This window comes from Cervus elaphus, chromosome 33 (assembly GCF_910594005.1).
Source record: "Cervus elaphus chromosome 33, mCerEla1.1, whole genome shotgun sequence".
Classification (NCBI taxonomy): domain Eukaryota; kingdom Metazoa; phylum Chordata; class Mammalia; order Artiodactyla; family Cervidae; genus Cervus; species Cervus elaphus.
In genome coordinates, this window is record NC_057847.1 from 25,152,583 (window position 1) to 25,176,454 (window position 23,872).

The 23,872-nt window shown below is 33.7% G+C and overlaps 1 protein-coding gene across 3 annotated transcripts in view; it reads left to right on the plus strand.

Moving 5' to 3' along the window:
- The window catches only part of ATF2 (activating transcription factor 2), a 77,647-nt gene extending 54,347 nt beyond the window's left edge, over positions 1-23,300 (plus strand). For 2 of the 3 annotated variants that reach the window (XM_043894245.1, XM_043894244.1), the window contains exons 10-13: positions 2,770-2,919; positions 5,561-5,767; positions 15,537-15,642; positions 20,762-23,300. In XM_043894245.1, coding sequence (XP_043750180.1) covers positions 2,770-2,919; positions 5,561-5,767; positions 15,537-15,642; positions 20,762-20,988 — 690 coding nt within the window. In that variant the 3' untranslated portion in view covers positions 20,989-23,300. The remainder of the gene's footprint in view (positions 1-2,769; positions 2,920-5,560; positions 5,768-15,536; positions 15,643-20,761) is intronic. The other variant, XM_043894246.1, reaches the window with a different exon arrangement.
- Positions 23,301-23,872: the final 572 nt, after the last annotated feature.

Below are 23,872 nucleotides of genomic sequence, written 5' to 3' on the forward strand. Positions count from 1 at the left end.
GATTGTGGGTATCCTTACATTAGTTGTAAAATGTATATGAATCACCATTTAGATAAATTTCTTCTAACCCACTGTAATTTTTTTTAGCATACATTTGTTTTTAAACATGTTTGTTTAAAAAAAAATTATAGTTTATATTTTAAAAAAAAAATCTGTAGTTCAAAGCAGTGTTAATTAACCCTTGAAAATCTTTTTCTTGCATTTTGTATCCAGTGGCACACTTCCAAGTTAGACCCATTGTAATCAATGTAACAGCATGGAGCAAACATGGATGAGTACTGTATACCCTAGGGCAGTCAAGAGAGGATAATGAATGAATACTGATGCTGCTTTTAAGTGCTCTATAAGGTAGTAACTTGCCCTACTAAAGATTATTCAAGAGAGTGATGTTTATGTACTTCAGACTCCCCTATGTGCAGTTACTGTATTTCATTAATTCTAAGAGCTAAGCTCTTTACTATAAAACTTTAAATGCTCTTCAATTCTATGTTTTCTGCCTAAGGACTTAAAAATGTTTTACCAACACATAATTTACCAAGCTTCACATCTCAACCAGTACTTATATTTTTTTTTTCAACCAGTACTTATATTTTTATACATTTTATATCCAGAAATGAAAGCCCTAACCTAACGCTATTACAGATTGACTTTTAAAAGATGTTAATTATGCACACTGACCACCTCCCCAGATCCTCCTCCTTCTGTATATATGACCCACACTTTCAAATTCCTCTTTTTGCTTTCACTTCTTTGACCATTGAGCTTAAGTATTCCTTCCTGATTACAGGCAAGTACTGCTTTGTCACCTACCTAATTAGTTTTAATCCATCCACTTCCACATTATCCCATCAGTTATGAGTGTCCCAATTTCCTGGATCTTAGCTGCTAATGTGGTTATTTCTGCATGTTTATAAGAGAAGGAAGAAAAAATGGAACTGGGAATCTTAAACCTGGATTCTGAAAGATGCAGTGTACCATGTGGTCTTGAGAATATATTTTCCAAAATAAAATACATCTGGAGGAGTTCATGGTGGTCCAGTAGCTAAGACTCTGCGCTCCCGCTGTAGGGGAGCGGATCCCCAAGTTTGATCCCTGGTCAGATCCCACATGCCACAACTAAGAGTTTCCATGCTGCGACTAAGACATGGCACGGTCAAAAAAATAAATAAATAAAATATTTTTTAAAAATTTAAATATAATATTAAATATTAAAAATTTTAAATTTAAATATAATATTAAATATTTAAAATTTTAAATTTTAAATATTTAGCTTCAGACTGAGCTAAACCTGTCCTTAAAATGATCCCTGAGTACTTTTTTTCCTAAGTATATTTTGAAAATACAAAAGTAAAGGAACTCTCATGATTCTTTGGTGTCCATACCCTAACACCTGAACTGTGAAAATAGAGGGCTCAATAGATATTTTTGAAAAAGGTAAGGAAGCTGATAAAAAATTAATAAATCCTTACGTAACTCAGGTAAGTTTTACATATTTAATCTTTACCTCAGCCCTACAAGGAAGTTGTCATTTTCCCCAGTTTTACAGATCGTTTGTTCAGATAGTTGGAGACAGAGTTAATTTCTGAACAGTAAAGTATCTTCTCAGCTGTACACATTTTGTATGCTAATATATATACAGTATATCTTATGTATGCTAACCAGTGAAGAAACTAGGACTTTACGTATGTGTAAAAACATATATATATCCTAGGTGTGCTAACCAGTGAAGAAAGTAGGACTTTATGAACGAAAGTACTCAGTCAGAAGAGATGGGAAAAACACACCTAATTTGGGTTGATATGGCTTTAGCGGTTACAGTATCAGACTTGGCATTCCGAATCCCTTGTGGTTGTCTTTTGCACCACTTGACTTGCAGGATTTTAGGTCCCTGACTATGGATTAAGCTTGGGCCTATGACGGGGCGAAGTCCTAACCACTGGACCACCCGGGGATTCCTTTGTAGTTGTCTTTTGAATCATCAAGCCATCCAGCCTGAGATTATCTTTCTTGATTTTTCCATTTTCTTTTTTTTTGCTTCTTTTTTTTGGTGGGGGAGGTAGGATAATATATATAACATCATGCCATGGAAAAACTGCACTTTGAAAATAAGGAGATCCAGATTTAAATCTAGGATCTTAACTAGCTTGATGGCTGTATGACCTTGGGCAAATGATCTCTAGCGTCCTAATTTGTAAAATCAACATACTGTTTATTAGAAACTGATTTAAAAATTACTGATGACACAGCAACAGAGATGGATCTCAGGTGCATTATGCTAAAGGAAAGAAGCCAGATTCAAAAGGCTTATTATATACACTGTATGATTCCATTTATATGACATTCTGGAAAAGGCAAAACTTTGAGAATCAAAAAACAGACAGGATTTTCAGGGACTGTGGTGGGAGGTAGTCATGTGTGGATGTGAGAGTTGGACCATAAAGAAAGCTGAGCACCAAATGAAAACAATTGCATTAGAATCATGTAGGGGACTTTGTCTAAAGCTGATCTCTATTATCTACCTCTTTACGCTATTTCCAAAGAAAGAAGAGAGGAAAAGTTGCCCAAAATGACTCAGGAATGCTTCCCAAAGGTCCTTTTATCTGTCTTACTGATATTTAGGAATGCAGTGGAATATAATAAATCAGAACTAAGTTTAAAGTTTATGTATTCATTAACAAATGTCTCATTTGGTTAACCAAAAGTGTGTTAGGAGTTAGATTTGGGTAGAAAGCAGGGAGCATTTTTTTTAAATTGGTATTTGCATTTCAGAGATTAAAAGCTGCTTTGACCCAGCAACATCCTCCAGTTACCAATGGCGATACTGTCAAAGGTCACGGTAGTGGTTTGGTTAGGACTCAATCAGAGGAATCTCGACCACAGTCATTACAACAGCCAGCCACATCCACCACAGAAACTCCGGTATGTGTGTTGTTTTTATCATTCATCACTCAGTTTTCCTTTAAAAAAAAACAAAAACAAAACACAGTGTGACTTCAATGACTATATACTTTGAAAAGATTTTTCTGGTCAAATTTTTATTCCAAAAGTGTATTTAAAAAGCCTTAAGAAAAGGTAGTTCAACATAAAAGTTGAACATACAAAAAATAAATAAGCAGTTGTTACTGCTGAGGACACTCTGTAAATGTTTCTCAGAGTATCTGTGTGTTGGTTTAAGATGGCACAGTATCCATCAACAGTATTTAAAGAAAACTTTTTTACTATTGGTTGTATTCAACAAGTAATGTATATATGAACCATATTACTGATGTAAGATAGTTCTTGAATTAACACTTGTGAAATGTCACCAAAGTAACAGATAGGTTTAATGGCAGCTGTTTATACTAGAGGCCCGTTTCACTCTAATTTGTGTCCGGCCATTAGATGATTGCTGTTTCTATGTGTCTGCAGTAAAGGGTGACTGTATTTCTGTTAAATGTTTCAGAGCTCTATTTAGACCTTTTTCTTCTCTACTTAAAGAATATTAGCATTTAAAAGTAAAACTTTCCAATTAAAGAAACACACGTGAACAGCAAGTTTAACACTACCTCCTAAGCATAGGTGTTTAGATAACTGTATTTTACCTTTGTGAAACTTAAGATAAAGTGAAATAGTTGTGGTTGTCATCCACCAAGCAACTTTACTTAGGGGCCAAAAGAGAGGAAAAGTGAGTGTGTTCTTATGTCTTAATTCAGGGTTAGCCAACTGGCTCATGAGCCTAATGGAGCTCATGACTGTTTATCTATGGCTGGCAAGTTCAGTATGGCTTTTACATACTTAAAAGTTTATTTAAAAGAAAATAAATGAATGAAACTTAACTATAGTTTACCTGGATCTCATTTTTATTTATATTTTCATACTGTATTGTATTGGAATGAAGCTCCAGGAGAGCGGGACTTTTCCTGCTCTATCACTGCTATATCACTAGAATAGTTCTTATATGTTTTTCAGTGAAGTAGAGTGAATGAATCAATAGAAAAAGGGAGAGAAGGAAGAATATATGCTTCTAAGTAGCCTCAAATCCTTGTTAGAGGTAGAGTTATATATAATTCAGGTTAATTACCTGCAGAACTTAAAGATTTCTGCCTATGGTATAGATTAAGAAAATGTAGAAATTTTTGTATACATCATTTTAAAATATCATTAAAGTAGAGGCAAGAGATTTGTTTTCAGGCTGCTACTTTGGATCCTATGTCTATGGCCACACAATGCTTTCTTTTGCGCTGTTTCTAAGGGTTTATATCCTATCTCCTGTATTCAGGTGTTCTGTGGCACAATTTTGGGATTTGTGAGAGACATGAATATATTCTATAATCCTAAACACTGGACAATATCACTAATGACTGAAGATTTCTGTCTGGCTGATTTTGCAGGGCAGGCAGACCAATTAAAAGGAAAATCTAGACTCTGGGATTCTACCTACCAGGAAAATGAGCATTAATTAATTATATAAACCTGACCCTTAGAAAAAGACTGACCCCAAATTTCAGAAACTGAAGAAAAGCTGAATACACTAAAATGTGTTGTGTACTTTCAACTCCTTAAGTTTAGAGAAACCAATTTTTAAAAAACATTTACAGTTTAATGCTATTCTTTATTTCAAAAATAGCATAGAAACCATGGTTTCCCATAGTGGATTTAAATAAGTTATTTTTTATTAATACCTTAATAATTATCAAAGGATTCAATTATAACATAATGTTTGCTTAAAAGTGCACTTGGAAAAATAAAAGATCTCTACATCATCATTTGTATTGCATTTTTTAATTTATTTGTATTCTCTATAAACATGAAAATATTATTTATACAAACATTAAAGAATAGAATACAATCCTAAAGGAAATCAACTCTGAATATTCATTGTATGAATATTGATGCTGTAGCTCCAATATTTTGGCCACCTGATGCAAATAGCCACCTCATTGGAAAAGACCTTGATACTGTGAAAGATTGAAGGCAGAAGGAGAAGGGGGTGATAGAAGGTGAGATGGTTGGATGTCATCACTGCCTCAATGGACATGAGTTTGAGCAAACTCCAGGAGATAGTGAAAGACAGAGAGGCCTGGTGTGCTGCAGTCCATGGGGTCGCGAAGAGTCAGACACAACTTAGCAACTGAACAACAAAAAATACATTCACTGTGACGGTTAGTGAGAATCTTGGTTTAGCAATGCTTATTTATTTCAAGGAATTTGTTAAACAACAGAGTGATTTGCACATTGCTTCAGAATATTGATGTATACAATGAGACTTAGAAAATAAAATTAGTACCTGTCACCTTTGCAAGGGACTTCCCTAATAACTCAGTTGATAAAGAATCCAGCCGCATTGCAGGAGAGCCTGGTTCAGTTGCTTGGTCGGGAAGATCCGCTGGAGAAGGGAAAGGCTACCCATTCCAGTATTTTGGCCTGTAGAATTCCATGGAATGTATAGTTCATGGGGTCACAAAGAGTTGGCACAACTGAGTGACTTTCACTTTCACCTTGGCAGTCCTTTACTGCCTATTATGTTAAATTTTAATCAGTAGGTACAAATACCAAAAGCTTTCATTTGTGTCTATTATAGGCTTCTCCAGCTCACACAACTCCACAGACCCAAAATACAACTGGTCGTCGAAGAAGAGCAGCTAATGAAGATCCCGATGAAAAAAGGAGGAAGTTTCTGGAAAGAAATAGAGCAGCAGCTTCAAGATGCCGGCAAAAAAGAAAAGTCTGGGTTCAGTCTTTAGAGAAGAAAGCAGAAGACTTGAGTTCATTAAATGGTCAACTGCAGGTATGGTGCATATATGTAAATTGTTTTATTATGAACACACATTTTCTTTATTTTTTCCTATTCAGACATTTTAGGATACAATATTGGGTGTGTATGGAATCTGTAGTAAAGTGTAGTTTAATAAACCTATTTGAATACCAAGATGAAGTAATATAACTTTCAATACTGATACAGTGAAGAAATTTTTAAATGTGTTTACTTGCGTTGTACAAAAGTACCTAAACTATCTGGTTTAAACTTTATAAAGTTATGATATAGACTTCAACAGAATCTTCAACTGTAAAATATTACTGGTACTTCACTTTTCTTATTTTTTGGTTCATGTCACAACTATAGAGTTGGTTCAGTTTGCAGTTTTTGTTTTTAAGTTCTTTTGTTCTTTGAATTATAAATTTTGTTTTGTTTTGTTTGTTTTATTTAAAGTGAATATAGTGCTCGTGAAAGGTGCCAGATTGACAGCTTTGGAACTGAAGGACTAATTATCCACAGAACAGGTACAATATGGCCAGTGGCAGTAGAAATCATTTCATACTGCCCTGCCAGTGTGCCTCAGATTTATTTCTTAGGAAGCCTATGTGGTATAAAGGTTTTAAAGCTCCTTCCTATTCAGTCTTTGGTAAGATTTTCAATGATGGTATTGGGCAGCACTAAGTCTATTTCCTTCCTTCTGTTTTTACTTCCTTTTTTGTTGTTGTTTTTAATGTTGTGAATATTCTTAAGTAAAATCTAAACTACCAGTTGATGAGCGTCAATGAAAAACACTGATGAATTTATGAATTAAATTGATGAATTTAAATTCATTATGAATTTAATGAATTGTAGTTGTTATTATTGGTCAATCCTCTGAGCTGTCCATTCCTACTTAAAAATTAATCATGATTAATGATGAGACTTGCTCTCATCTTACATCTTTAAAGATGTCACCAGTATCAGTGTCTTGTTTAAATTGCTTAGGAAAAAGCTTTCTAGCTTGTTTAGCTCCAGGCATAGCATTTCGCCTAATGTAAATTTTAATAACTTAACACTTCTTCATATGTGAGACAGACATCTTTTAAAACTCTGTGTTGGGCTTTGAATATTGACGTTAGCTTTAGAACAAATAAATTATCTTGCAAAACTTACTTTTAACCATTTCAAATAAAATTAAATATGATTTTAATTTTACCATATCACAGAGACTTCAAATATGTACTTATATACTAGGATATGTTAAATAATATATTACCTGATAAATTATTCTTCTGGAACTATTTTCATAATTTTTCAAAAAAAACTTTTGAATTTTTTTCTTTCAAGTGAAACATTATAGATACAAATTTATTTATGTACTGTAAAAATGGTTATTTATCAGATTTCTCTGAATATTAACTCTCATTTAAATGTTGGAGTATTCATATTAATACATTAACAAAGTGATTTAGGTGGATCTATTCTTAAACTAACAAAATCATTCTTCTGACTGACTTGGCTTCTTAACAGTTACATGGTATTAAAAATAACATTCTTTGTTAGCCTCAGTTGTCTTACCCATGGAATAGAGATAATAATACTTGCTGGTTCTTCTGCTCTGGATTGTTACATACATCAAATTAGAATTTTTGCAGGCATTTTAAAATAAATTAATTTTAATAGGATAAATTTATCAATATTTTCTTTTTTAATTTGGCTTGTTATGCCAAACTAAGTGGTATATAAATATATGGTATTATTCTCAAGGTACTGGACTTCGGGTTTGGCCAGTTTCCTATTTTGACCCGAGTTATAACAATATTAACAACTTTTAATGAGATTGTTGTTCAGTAGCTAAGTCATGTCCAACTCTTTGTGACCCCATGGACTGCAGCATGCCAGGCTTCCCTGTTTGTCACTATCTCCCAGAGTTTGCTCAAACTCATGTTAATCATATTGCTATTTCCTTAATTATACTGCAGCCCTGGTCACCACTATGAACACCAACAGTGCTTTATTATTTCAGAAAACTTTGGAGAATTCAGTATTCACAATAAATGTAATATTTGCTTCATTAATTTCATGTTTTTTCCACCATCCATACTATATAAAATATCATTATTGTAAAATGTGTTCCTTTTTATATTTCCTAATTTGAGTAGAAATTTCTTGATTGGAGGAATAAAGGCAAGATTTATCACCTAAGTAAAAGTTAGCTAACACTTCAGTTTTGAAGCAAGCATGAAACTTCTAAATAGAAGTCACAATCAAGAAATCACTAAGTTAAACTCTGTTGTTGAACATAACTAGTTAATACCTCAAATTAAAACAGAACCAGTTGTTTTTCTTAAATTGAGGTATAGTTGATATATAGTATATAATTACATGTTTCCATGTACATATCATGATTCACAATTGTTAAAGGTTATACTCCACTTACACTTACTTTATTCCTTGTGCTGTACAGTATGTCCTGGCAGCTTGTTTATTTTATACATAGCAGGTTTTTTAAATGTTTGTTTATATACTTGTCTGTGCTGGATCTTAGTTGTGGCATGTGAACTCATAGCTGAAGCATGTGGGATTTAGTTCTCTGACCAGGAATCAAACCCTGGGTGCTCTACATTGGGAGTGCAGAGACACAGCCACTGGACCACCAGGGAAGTCCCTATATATAGCAGTTTTTAATCTCTTAATCCCCTATCTCTATCTTGCCCACTGGTAAGCACTGTTTTTTCTCAGTATCTGTTTTGTTTTTGGTTATTCACTATATTCACTGGTTTTATGTTTCAGAACCCAGATACAGGTGATATCATACAGTATTTGTCTTTCTTTGATTTATTTCACTAAGCATAAAAATAAGTATTTTTAATCATTGAGGGATGGGTACCATCATGGTTAGAAAGAAAGTGTTCTTAGTTTTAAAGATGTATACCAAAACATGAAGATAGGTGAGATGATGTGTTATCGGGTATTTAAAAAAAATACTTTTGCAAAAAAGAAAGAGAATAAAGTCCTTCTGAATATATTAACCTGGAAAATGTCTGTAATATTATGGGCAAAAACTAAGTTGCTTGGAAACAGCCCAGATGTCCATCAGTAGATAAATTGTGGCATATACATCCAACGAAATATTTTTCAGCCACAAAAAGGAGTGAAATTACATGCTACAATGTGAATAAATCTCAAAACATTATGCTTAAGTGAAAGAAGCCACAAAGTCACATACTATATGACTCCATTTATATGAAATATATAGAACAAATTAATCCATAGAGACAAAATGCAAACTGGTAGTTTCCAGAGACTGGGGGGAGAAAGAGGGAAATAGGAAGAAACTGGTTAATGGATAAGAGGTTTTACTCTTGAATGGTCAGATAGAGGGTGGTGGTAGCACAACATTGCAGATGTGTACTAAATGCTACTGAATTTTTCAGTTTAAAATGGTTAATTCTATATTATGGAAATTTCACCTCAACAAATTACTCAAAAGTCACATACTAATTTCATTAATGAAAGCTTTATAGTTAAATGTATAGATTGTATGTATGGAAATTAGTATAGAAACGAATCTTTAAATAGAGGTAAAATTTTAAGAATGACATGTACTAGTTTGTAACAGTGATAAAGGGGGTTTGGGAAGAAAGGGTACTTCAACTATGACTTTCTCTATTGTTTCAAGTGGATATAGACTTTTTCTTGTTTTTTACTTACATGTCATATAAAATAAGTTTTAAAAAAGTAAGTGACACATTCTAGTTTTCAGAATATGAAGAGTTAATATGCTTATAATAGATTCTGGAGAAAAAATTTCATTCAGTCTGCCAACAGCAAAACTGTTAACTGTGAAGAACAGAATGACTTATAAAGAAAATTGAATGTCAAAGAAATAATTAAACTCTACTTTATGTGAAAACATTCATCAGTTCTACATTTCCTTAATAATTCTTCACGTGACATTCAGGTTTAGGTGATCAGTGTAGTGGGCAGTAATGACCCATGGTTACTTATATATAATAAAAGGTTTAATGAGTATTGAGGTGTGACTGTTCATATTTTTACCAAATAATATATATATATTAGGTTTTAAGAAAATACTAATTATTCAACCTTACTGCCCCATTCACTGAATTTAATTATATTTTAGCTTTCTAGAGCCATTGCTTTAAAAACAGTTTCATCAAATTGTATTAGAGACATTTATGGTACTCTAGACCAAGAATTGGATGCTGTTGGTTATAAACTATTATATTTTCAAAGGTAATATATGATTTTGTCTTTTACTTGAAATGGTGGTAACCCAGTTATGTCTTTGTCTTTCATATACTCATCTTGTGGGTTAGTTTTCAGTTTAGAATTGCAGCATTTCCTTTATGAACAAAAGGCAGGCTCATAGGAGCTCTTAACAATCTGTGATAAAACCTGTAGAATTTGTTGTGGATTTTACTTTTAAAACTTAGACACTGCAAATGTGTGTGGACTGGAAGCTCAGTAAATTAATAGAAGCATTCTTTGATAACAAGATACGTGAGGAGTTTTCACTAATAAGTTAATGATATGGAAAAGGTTTTGTTTAATGGTCCATTGACTTAGAGGGAATGGGATTGATCTTTTAATCCTGGTACCTAAACAGTATTTTACTTTAGTATTTATCACTTGAAATAGAAAGGAATGGCAACAATTGGGAGATGGTATCCAATACCTGTTTAATTCCTGAAAAACTCTAAAACTGTCTTTCTTCTCCATTCCCAGACTGAGTTTTTCACTATATTCTAGAGGGGGAAAGGGTAATAGTGATGCCACTTCTATCTCATGCATTTTATTCTGAGTACTTCTTTTTACTGTTGTTGCTCAATTGCTAGGTTGTGTCCAACTCTGCGACCCCATGAACTGCAGCACGCCAGGCTTCCCTATCCCTCACTATCTCCCAGAGTTTGCTCAGGTTCATGTCCATTGAGTCAGTGATGCCATCCAATCATCCCCTCCTCTGTTGTTCCCTTCTTCTCTTGACCTCAATCTTTCCCAATATCTGGATCTTTGCCAATGAGTCAACTCTTTGCATCAGGTGGCCAAAGTATTGGAGCTTTAGCATCAGTTCTTCCAATGAATATTCAGGACTGATTTCCTTTAGTATTGACTGGTTTGATCTCCTTGGCTGTCCTAGAGACTCTCAAGAGTCTTCTCCAGCACCACAGTTCGAAAGCATCAATTCTTCAGTGCTCTGCCTTCTTTATAGTCCAACTCTCACATCTATACATGACTATTGACAAAACCATTGCTTTGACTATACAGACCTTTGTTGGCAAAGTGATGTCTCTGCTTTTTAATATGCTGTCTAGGTTTATCATAGCTATTCTTCCAAGGAGCAAGTGTCTTTTAATTTCATGGCTGCAGTTTTTACTAGTCTTTACTAAAATCTTCCCAAGCCTTTACCTCCCCATCTGTCAAACTCATAGAAGATAAGTACTATTTTAAAGATCAAATAAGAGAGGTAATAGAGAAATTAAGATACTTAAGCTACTCTTCACAAAAATCAATGATCATAGCAATGAGAAATTCCCCAAAGAAGAAACTAGCCAATATTATTTCTTTAATTTGGGGGATAGTAGCTGAACTAGAAAGTCAAAGATCATGAATTTATGGAACCTGATACATCAGTCTGTGGCCAAATATCAATGAAATGTTTTGATTGGTTATTCAATTAGCTATCCTGTCATTATTTCATCAGTCTGATCTGCTTCAGACAAACTGTAAATATATATATATAATTTGTTCATCAGTATGTAATTAACCTTTGAGTAGATACAAATAGATTTAGAGCAGTGGTATAGACAATGCCAAATAATTATATTTTCTGTTAGACCATAATTATTTCTTCAGCATCTGCTTTATCTTACCAAATACATTTTACTTTGACGCCCCCCCCCCCCAAAAAAAAAAATCAGTAATTGGTCACATTTGAATGGGACTTTAATATTTTCAAAATGTTTTCATGTCTCATATTTCATTTCATCTTCAGAATGACCCAGAAAGAGAGTTAATATATTCTGCAAATAAACTAAGACTAACCAGAAAGGTTTTGGAGACTGAATCCAATTATAATCAGTCTAAAATAATCCACAGATACAGAGGTATAAATATTTCTTTTTTCATTTAATATTAAATCTCTTTATGGCTTAACATTTCTTTCAGATTCACTATGGCTTAAGCAAACTGGTTCTGTTATGGCTTTAAGTCATGATTTATGGAACTGCCTTGTCTAAATACTGTCTGTCTTCTTAAGTTCTTTCCTTTATACATATAACTATGTGACTATAATTCTTGAATGTTTTGTTTAATTTGTTTAATTTTCTGCATTTGTCATAAATGATTTAAAAAATACTGGCCGGGCTTTGGCAAACTTTTCTAATTTTGCCTAATGTAAAGGTTATATACCAGGATAAGCCTCCTTTTATCAACTCCTACCTGGGACCTGATCTTGACCATAAGCATATGCTTACACTTAGGGCTCTCCAGCTCAACTAAATCCATTTCTTTAAGGTTTGGCCTCTCTTATCCAACTGTTTACTTTGCAGTATTTCTTACAGTTCCAATTCTTTGCTAGTAACCATGTCCCATTTGCTGCTTTCAGTCTAGTACTGATAACCATTTTTTAAAGAAATTGAGTATTAGAATACAATAAAATACAAACTATTGATTTAATTTAACCTTTTGATCAAAAATCACATGAGCTTAGGATTACCATTAGGAAAATCTCTTATCATTATAAAATATTTTAGATCAGGATGATGTAAAAGATTGAACTAAATTTGTATTGAGCACACCTTGAGTTTGTTGGGGTTTTTTTCCTTGCTATTTCTGTCATTTAAAGGTATAGGGGGAAATTACACTATTTGCATTTTGGATAAAGAACAGCATACTTGTGTACTATATCACTTAGGTATATATAAATTATAATATTTAAACATTTTTTAATTTACCCCTCTCTTCCAGTTTTTGCCCCTGATTTGAATTAAATTCAGTTAACACAAATATAAGCTGTGAAAGTGTTAGTCGCTCAGTCGTGTCCAACTCTCTGCGACCCCAGGGACTATACAGACCACCAGGCTCCTCTGTCCATGGAATTCTTCAGTGGTCATTCTCTTCTCCAGGGGATCTTCCCAACCCAGGCCTCCTACATTGCAGGCAGATTCTTTACCATCTGAACCACCAGGGAAGCCCTTATAACAGGAATCAAATACCTTCTCTCTAAAGTCCTTAATGTTCATTACCCATTTTTAGCTAGTGGCATCTTTACATTTATTTGTTCACTTGTTCATGAACCAGGTAGTCTGATTAGGTGAACAACCATAATACCACCAGCTGTTAGATGGAATATCAGTTTCTGTATTCAAACTTAACCAGTTTCAAACCTGTCATTTAAAGAGAGATTTTGAATATATTTATTTTTGAGTGCACAGGAATATTGTTTTAATGGTTAACACCCAGAATTTTATTTAAATCAAACTATTTTGTATCAGATTATCAACTTGCGACTGCTCAGGAATTTTATCTAATACATCATTTCTTTCATAATATGGTTTATGATGAATGTCCATATTGAGTATTTAGTTGAGAAGGCATTTGTGATTTTTAAAATTCTGTAATTGAGATGATGCTATTAAGTATGTCAATCTTCCTTTTCTAAGAAAATGAACAATGTGACTATGTGGTGAGGTTGTTGACAAAATAATGAAATTAGAACCACTGACCAGTTTTATATTATTTAAGCTATTTCATTTCACCCTCTTTGGTGTTTTTTTTTTTTACCGACTGGAAATAGATTTTAGAGAAGACCATGGTAATTCAGTGTACTCAGTTTATGCTAGGCCATGGACTGTGATCTGGGGATATAGAAAGCAAAGTGATCCCTGCTCTTGAGAAACCCCAATCTAACAGCGGTGGCAAATAAGTAAACCAAAAACAATCCAATGAGATAAGTGCTATGTAAATACACACATACAAACACACATATGTACATATATGTAAATATGGCTGTGGAAGCACAGAAATGAACACCATGTGTATTTATATTGTACTGAGTTGACTTTTAAAGACAGTGAAATAGTTAACAAGGCAAAAGGGAAAGGTTTTCTAGATGGAAATAACAGTATATATTTAGTTAGCCATACAAAATTTCTATTTATAGGTCAAAATCATTAAATATTGATTATTTAATAGGTTCAAACTAATGAGAAGGGTGGTCACAGGTACTCGATTATAAAAGATTGTGTATTCTTGACTAAAAATACATATTCAGCCCTATTTCATATTAGAGAAATTAATGAGAGAAACTTGTAAATGGAAGTCTCAAAATCAAGCTAACAGCAGAAAGAGGGAGAAACATTTTGGATTATATATGGTGGATTATTCATAATATGGTTTCTCATAAGTACTGCCATTAATAGAGATAATTAGCAGTATTGACACTAATGATTCAGTATTGCATAGAAATTAATTTTCTAAATAACAGCTTGTTTTTTAAAGCAAAACTTTAAACCTTTTTCTTTTGTACTTTAATCACTATACACCCATTCTTGTCTCAAATACAATGTTCTAAACATAATTTAACCTTTTTTTTTAATGACTCAGAGTTCTTATAAAGCATCAGTTTTTGTTTTGTGCTTTAACACAGCAATTACAGTTCGTTGTTATTGGCGTGTGAGGAACTGTTTGAGTCGACAAACTTGCCTTTGGATTACTGAACTTTTATTGTTTGATCTTGTATGTTCCTATCATCAGTCACTTAAGGAGACCTAATGAGTCTAATTTACTAAATTATTTTACATTCAGCTTTCTGGGTAAGAGATTTAGGGATGGAAAAAGAAGTGCTTGAGCTTTTATGTATACCTTTTTGCTGTATTTCTTCATTTAATTTTGGGTTCATGGATGAAATGTGAATAGTTAATGTAAGTCCAAATAAGTAGAGGTATTTGTATGTTAAGATTTTTTAATGTTATTAATCTATTACATTCATATTATTTGTAACTCTTGAGTATTGGTAATTATCACTAATTTATGTGTTAAGGTTTGGGGGGTGGTCCAAAGGAATTAATTGGGCTTTCTCAACTTGTAACTTCTACATAGAATCTACCAGATTAATGCATCCAAAACAAAGACTGAACTGCTCTGTAATAAGAAGGACAAATCATCATTGATTTATCACATTTAAATTTAGATGTGTACAAATGGCCTAGGTCAAAGGCAACTAAGCCATTTAAACATTATGTCTACTTTCATTGGTTCCGTGTCCAAAAACACAGTGCCTTGCGGTGCACTTTAGATGGCTGTGATTCTCCAGTGACTGTGTTTTCCCCATGGAGATTTTCCTAGTTTCTAGAAAACTGTTTAATTAGTTTCCAGGATAAACTTTTTTTATTTCCAAGTGAACAGAGTTAGTGAAATTTTATCCTGACTCCCTTGATACTTCTAATTGTTCATATAATCAAAAGAGCATGTAACATACGTAAAATAAAAATACCTTTGATAGGTAACCTGTGTAGTATATAAGCAGTTCCAAGGCAAATGATAATGTAAAAAACTTTGAAATATGCTATCCAGTTGTGATTTAAATTTTTATGTAAGTTGCAGGTTTTATGTAAATGTTAAAATATAAAAGCTAATGTGTAATGATTAAATAAATTTAAGCAGCATATTTTTGTTTATTCCTTGGTATTCTTTTAAAGATATTCAATTTTCATATCTTAATCTTCACTTGTTTTAAACAGTGAAAATGGTTTAGTCTGATGCTGGTAAGGTACATAAGTTGTTTCTCCTCCAGAGTGAAGTCACCCTGCTGAGAAATGAAGTGGCGCAGCTGAAGCAGCTTCTTCTGGCTCATAAAGATTGCCCTGTGACCGCCATGCAGAAGAAATCTGGCTATCATGGTGAGTAATGGTCCATTACCTACAGCCTCAGGCTATATCAGTGAAATGCTGCCAGAGTGAACCAAGCTACCATTAAAAAAATGGAGACTGCAGTTCTAATATTTAATATTAAATATCAGAAGTTCTACAGAGTTATTATGGAATGGAGGATATACTTCTCAGAATCTAGAGTTTTTAACCTGTATCTAGCTTTTTCCTAGAGATTACTATAGATCAGCAAAATGAGTTGGTTAATAATTTAAAATATAGTGAAAGTATTTATGATATTTTGTTTATATTTTCAGAGTAATATTCTTCTTGGATTGACAGACTGAACACTTCTTTTCCAGCCTCCATTTAGTAATTTTTTTTTTAATTAACTATCTTTACTTACCAATCAGTAACAGATCCTATTGTTACAGTAGCAGATCCTAGTATTCTTCCTTAGGTAATCAGCATTGTGCAGTTTTATTGTTCTGAATGTTTATATTGAGCCTTCTAGTTAAAAAATACTAAACTAGAACAGTATTTAAATTATCTGTAAGTTTCCTCTTAAATATTTCACTTTAAAATGAGTTGGGTTTTTTTTTTCTGTTTTCAGCATTTTAGAGGTTAATTGTGCTTTTCCTTCTTGTAATGTCCTTTTTTGATAAGATGCACAATGTTGGAACCAGCTGTTAGTCTTGAATAAATGGCCAATTTTGTCTATCGTACACAAATTTGTAACAAATAACATAGCTGGGAATGCATTAGGAACATTCATAATATATAACCCACAGCTTTCATTTTTATGATTTAGTGATATTTCAGGATATTTGTAAATGTGAAGATTGTTTCAACCATATGTATCCACTTCATTTTAATTTGCCAGTGTCAGTAATTCAAAGGAAAGAAACATTTTGTATTGGATGCAAACAGTTCCTCAGGTGCTCACGATAAAACTTAATGGCCACCATCTTTACTTGTAGTCATTGTAAGCAGTTTCATCAGAATGGGCAATATTTTTTAATTTAAAAGATTCAGTAGATTTAGCAGCTCTATGCCATATATATTTAGAACATTGATTTTTGTCAGTTTTGAGCAAATAAATCTCAGTCCTTTGACATCTTGTCATTTTGACAGAATTGTGAAACACATATGGAGTAAACTGGAACCATATAGAATTATGTTTGGGGTTGTATTAACAATGACTGCTGCGGGGATGAGGAGGCCATTATGGCTCCCATCTGACTTAACAACATAATTTCCTTTAGAAGCTACTGAGTTCAGCATTATGCATACATGATTTTCTTAACAAGAGAGCTCTCCTTATTTTGATAGTTCAAAAAGAAATATACAAATAATTCTATAAAAGTAGAAGGCAAATTAACTCTTAAGTTGCATTCAATTTATAATTATCTTCAATTTTTTAATCTAAATTTATTGGATAACCCCAACAGTTTTATCCCTGTTATCCAGGCAGTATATCTTCAGCAAATGCAAACCAGTTATTTATTTGAAGCCATAAAGATTTTTTTAAGTGTACAGATGTATAGGTTTGCATGCTATATCCTCAAACTGACTGAAAATCTAGATTAATAAGTTTTTAGTGAAGATATACAAGGTGTGAAAAATGTAAAAAATAAGACATTTTGGAGTTTTGGAACAGTTCCCATCTTTTTTCCTGTCTTGTTATCTATATAGTCAAACTGACATCAGTATAGTTATTGCATAAAATTAGTTCTCTTCAGCTCTAGAAATTGGATTTTGTAGAAATTTCAAAATTTTTATTTTCAAATTTGAAGTCTGGAAAAAAATCTGACTTCTCTGTTTAATAGTCAAGGTAAAGATTGCTTAAGTAAATGTTTAAATCTCAGAAAAAAATGTGGAGAAATTTACAAATACATAACTGTTCATCATATTATAGTACATAGCAATTGCTAATGATAATGAGCTGTAATACCAGTTCTTTCAAAACACTGTAATACAAAACTAAGGTTTAGAAGAAATTAAGTAATATGACAAAATCTTGCAGGTAAAAGTGACAATATAAAGTCACACAGTCATAGGGTCTCTCAACAACGGAAAGTCCCATATCCTAGGAAACCTTTCAGTCATGAGAAAACTATGACATTGATTTTAAGGGTCAAATAGTATAAAACATCAGAGAAGGCAATGGCACTCCACTCCAGTACTCTTGCTTGGAAAATCCCATGGACAGAGGAGCCTGGTGGGCTCCAGTCCATGGGGTCTCTAAGAGTCGGACACGACCGAGCTACTTCACTTCACTTTCATGCATTGGAGAAGGAAATGGCAACCCACTCCAGTGTTCTTGCCTGGAGAATCCCAGGGACGGGGGAGCCTGGTGGACTGCCTGCCGTCTATGGGGTTGCACAGAGTCAGACACAACTGAAGTGACTTAGCAGCAGCATTATAAGACACGGAGAAGGCAATGGCAGCCCACTCCAGTATTCTTGCCTGGGAAATCCCATGGACGGAAGAGCTTGGTAGGCTACAGTCCATGGGGTCGCTAAGAGTCAGGCACGACCGAGCGGCTTCACTTTCACTTTTCACTTTCATGCATTGGAGAAGGAAATGGCAACCCACTCCAGTGTTCTTGCCTGGAGAATCCCAGGGACGGGGGAGCCTGGTGGGCTGCCATCTGTGGGGTCGCAGAGAGTCGGACACAACTGAAGCGACTTTGCAGCAGCAGCAGTATAAAACAGAAGAGAAATATGAAAATATTTTTAATGTTTGGATTCCATGAAGAATAAAACATAAGAGTAATCTTATTGCCATTAATTCATCTTCTCTAAACCTCTGGGCATAATTAACATAACAAACATAGTTGTTTCTGTAATCATAAGTGGGAAGCAAAGCTTATTAAACCCTAAATGTGAGTTTATATTTTCATGAATGAAAATATGTATAAACATTAGTGGAACTTCAGAGGGTGAATTGTCAAACAACTGGTTTCTTTTGGTTTAAGTAGTGCTAAAAATGGCTCTTAGAGTGTAGTAAGATCTCTTGTATCTTTCTGTCGTTTGTGATTTACACTAGTAATTTTTCTCCCCTTACCATCTCAAACTGGACATGGGTACAGCTGTATCACATCACAAAGGTATTTTATACATAATTTATAAGTTAGTACCTGATTCTTTGTACAGCCTAAAGATTTGTTTTACCTAATTCTGAAAGCTTGGAGAAGGATACACCTGTCCCTTATCACTTTTTCATTTTGAGTCCATCGCCCCCATTGTATATTTACATTTCCTTATACCACTTGTCACAGATGGCTCTATTTCTGAAAGCCTTTATATCCCAAGAACTTAGAGACGAAGGTCATTTTGTTATCATGTTAAGTAGTGGTGAAATAGAGGGCTTTTTACTCTTCTCTCCAGTTAAACTGTTATTTGCCAGTGTTTTGTTAGAATGCATTATTATTGTATTGGCTATTTAACTGAATTGTAAATATTTTATAACCTTCATTGTTGCTTAATCAGAAAAGTACCTTTGTGCTTTATGTAATTTTAAAAAGGATTACTGATTGTGGTTTGGTTTGTTTTTTTACTGTATCTTGACATCAAATTTTTATCCAGTGGTGCAGTTTTGTATTTAAAGCAGATTTATAGAGATGGTGAGATTCTTTCAAAAATGCATGAATTTGAGGCAAAAGTATCAAAATTCTGTAAGGGTTACTATATTTCAGAAAACCCTCAAAAGGAAGAATTATATTTGAACTAAAGTTGTGCTTGCCAGATTCCTCCCCCTCTATCTTCTCCATTACAAATCCCTGGGTAAGTCCTGCTTCATGGGGTCCACAGTCTTAATAATTGACTTTCAGAATGAGCACCTGGCCATCAGCAAGCAGGCCAGTATGTATTCTCAGATTTCATAGAAAGCCAGCTTATTGTCATTTCTGAACACTAAGTAAAAATTATTTTAATACCAAATGCAAAGTGCAAAAGAACACATCCCGTGTAACACTGTGTTTAAAGTGTTCAAAAATAAAGCTGAACGACACTGTTTAGAGATTTATACCTATCTGGTAAAACTTCAAAGAAAAAACAAGAGAATGATAAAGGGAATACATATAAAATGGTGATTACCTTTGGTGAAGAGAGGACCCTCCAGGTCCTCTCAATCAACAAGTGTTAATTGCAGTCTTTTAAGTTGGGAAGCTGAGTTCACAGGTGTTAATGCTATCTGTTGTCTCATAACTTGCATACACTGTAACTATTTGTGAGTGTTATACAAATGGAATTATTGGTTTCTCTTCTGTTAAAATAAGAAAGGTGTAGATTTGTTGTTCAAGCCAAAAAATTGGTAGATTTATTTTCATAAATATTTAGAATGTCCTATCTCCAGTTTTATATGGATTTTTATTTGAATCTCAGTGCATGCAACTATAACAGCTGGTGGCATTTAGATTCTAAATATTGCTTATTCTCATATGTACAGATCATTAGAATCAGGTGTTATAATCATCCATTGCTGCAGTAGATAGAAAGTCAGAATAAATATAGTTCTGCAGAGGGAATTATTTGAAGACATAATTTGTATGTTAGAATTCATTTTGATTATGTATATGCTTGTACGTTTTCTAACCTTTTAATAAGAATAACAAAACCAGTCTATTGGCCTACATGTCAAATGTGTTGCTGGGTGTTTCATTTTATCTATAAGAGACTTATCTCTCAAATTCCTACTTAATTTTCTTTCTTAACACTTTTTTTTTTCCCATTTATTTTTATTAGTTGGAGGCTAATTACTTTACAATATTGTAGTGGTTTTTGCCATACATTGCCATGAATCAGCCATGGATTTACATGTGTTCCCCATCCCGATCCACCCTCCCGCCTCCCTCCCTATCCCATCCCTCTGGGTCTTAACACTTTAACAAATAATTCTTCAGCTCTGTTTTACTGGGCATTGAGGTGTTTGCATGCGCATGCCTGTGACTTCACTTGACTTGTTGCAGGCACAATTGCCTACTTCACGACTTACAGCCACCTTTCTGTTACTCAGTTACTGTCATACCAACTTCTCTGAACTGATTGTGTAAAATGCCATCTAACTTTTTATTCTGTACATTGACTCAGCCTCATAAATTTTTTACAACTATTCTAAGAAACTGAGTAGTTTTCTTTTTTCCACTCAGCTGCTGATAAAGATGATAGTTCAGAAGATTTGTCAGTGCCGAGTAGTCCACATACCGAAGCTATACAACATAGTTCTGTGAGCACATCCAATGGCGTCAGCTCCACTTCCAAGGCGGAAGCCGTGGCCACGTCCGTGCTCACGCAGATGGCGGACCAGAGTACAGAGCCCATGCTTTCGCAGGTTGCCATGGCTCCTTCCTCCCAGTCACAGCCCTCAGGAAGTTGATCAAAAACCTGCAGTGCAGCAGCTCTAGATACTCCTTAGTGACTTCAAAGGGAAATCAAGGAAAGACCAGTTTCCATTTATGCGAAATCTGTGGTTGTAAATTTTTTTTTTTTTTACTTGAAATTAAATTTGACTCTAAAGTTGGTGTAGCAGCAGTTGATGATCAGACTGAACAAGTTTTTAGTCTCTGGAAAAAGACTGATTTTGCTTTTTTTATAAATATTGTTAGATTTATTAATTTTTCTGTGCTCAATGTGTAAATTGTATGATAATTCATTGTGGTTTATTTCACTTTTAATTTGGGGGTGTTTTAATAAATGGGGGTGTTACTGAATCTCTCTTCCTACTTCCATTTCTTTTGACCACCTCTTAACCCTCAACTACGATGGTAATTTTGTTATATCATTTATACCAAAGTTCTGCATAGTCCCTATTGACTTTGTAATGTTAACAAGGTCATAAAGCACTAGCAAGAGAAAGAAATTTTCTTTTAATCTGTTTGCCTTTTATTTTGCACATTATGCAAAAGGAAGAATATTACCGAACACTTTTTAAGTGAGTGAAATGTGGTAAAAGACATACAGTGCTTTTATGCACACTCTTAATCTTAAGATCAGTAATAGTGCATTTTAAGATTTTAAGTAAGCATGAATATTGGAATCCTTTATCATTTCAATAATGACTGTTTTTCAAGTCTTAAATTCAGTATTTTAAATCCTATGTTTTGAGGCTAACAAAATATGAAATTATATAAAGTACAATACAGGGTTATCGGATACTTAATAATTTTTTGATGTTAGATTTTTGGTTTTTATTTTTTGCAGATTTCAGGTTTCAAAATGAGAAGTTTATGCATAATCAAGTAAGGTATGGTTGCCAGAAAAGCCTAAAAATTACTACTTAGAAAATTTAAGACTGTTTACCCCCATTGTCTTGTACTTGCAAGCTAACTTGTACTTATTCTTGTGGAAGCACTGTCATCTTTTAGTAGCAAATTTTGATAACGTTTCTCGTGGGAAAAAATCAGTATCTATCTTTAGAACAATGTAATTATAATGTGGGAAACAAGAGTGAGTGAGAGAGTGTGAGTATGTGTGTATGTGTGTGTCTTTCAATAGTTTATGCCAGCAATCTTTGCTTGAATGTTTAATGATGCCTTCGGTGTGATGCTGGCCAATAGATGATTGCAATTTAAGATGTCATTACTGTGCAGGCTTGGATAACTAACATTCCATGATGTAGTTTGTTTCTGATGAGATGATTGTAGGTACACTTTTCTCATTATCCAGTCATCTGTGGGATACTGAGTTTTCTAATGTGCCATTATCTATTTTTATTCTGCAGTTATGTTCAAAATACAGTACAATATTTTAAAATAGACGAAATTGTTAAAAATAAAGTAGTAGATGTGTGTAGGAAAACTTTGTAAAATAGTTATGAGTCCTCCCCAGTAGCAACTTCTGGCATTCAAGCAGGATTCCATTATGTAAATATCTGTGACACATTTATAATAAGTTGTGTGGTTTGTCCTGCATCCATACTACACTATTTGCTCAAGTCCCAGTCCCGTCTCCTAATGAGACTGACACTGAAACCTGTATGAATATCCTTGACAATTCAAGGAAATAGCCCACCTTGCCTAAGTTCCGAACTGGGAAACATTCAGATTATACAAATGACATTTCAGGACTTTTAAGTATGAAGATAATAGGAATTTTATTGTTTGGCTTATAAAAAATGAGCATTTTTGGTTGATAATTCTACTTCTAAAGTTTTTTTTTTTTAACTGATTTTCTAATTTTCAGGTACTCAATTTCTAATCATGACTTTGCCATAGTTATGCTAAGGAGTTGATCTCAAAGGCACAAAATATGAATTTTGCAAGAAGGCTGTTTTTTATTGTAGTTTGGATGGGTTAGGAAAAGCCTCCGTTTTTCATTCTCCTAAGTCAGTCAGTGCATTTTTCTTAAATTTTATTATTTATGCAAGTTAAAGTTCTTTGGTAACAGGAATTCTTGCAACTGTAAAATAAAACTACATAGATGTAAGAAGTCATGTAAACGGTTAATGAGCTTATTACCAAGGTTAGCAAAACTCATTGTAAATCAGTCTGTACTCAGCAAATAAAAATCATTATTAGTTGTATAAACACAAATTCCATTTTGACTTTCAGGATGTCACACTACTTCTGTACCTAGCATTTTGAGTCCTTATATTTGCAATGTTACACAAACTGTACTATTTTCTTTTATGTGCAGTTTGCATGAGTAAACCATCAAAGAATAAATTCTATCTTTAAATTATGTTCCTAATTTGCTTGTTCTTACCTGTCTTTCCTAAAGTAAGATTACTTGATAATGATGTTTTTCTCCTTCAGAATGTTTATTACCTGAGAAGAACCTAATATTCTGTTTCCTGTGATAAAATTAATTTCTTCTCCAAGACCTTTCACAGCTGCAAGGTCACTCAGGACTCTTTCTTCTTCTCTGCATGCACTTTAAGCCCTATCATACAAAATGAACCTTTAAGTCTCCAGCCTGGAATATTCCCTTACCCACACACAGAGTTACTACACACAGATGCACCAGCCTTTGGCTTATCTTGGTAACTGCCTATCAAAACAACTCTTTCACTCTGAACTGTATAATCTTCCCTTACCCTACCTTCAAACACAGTGCTCCCATAATGTTTCATAAATCAATTGATTACCACACCATCCTTCCAGTTGCTGAAGTTTGAACAACTTTGTTCTCATCATTGATTCCTCTCTTCTCACCACTCACATCCAACACATCAGGAAATGCTGTTACTTTACCTTCAAAATATACAGAATTCACCCACTCATCATTCCCAGCGCTATCCCCCTGCTCTGTGCCCGCATGGT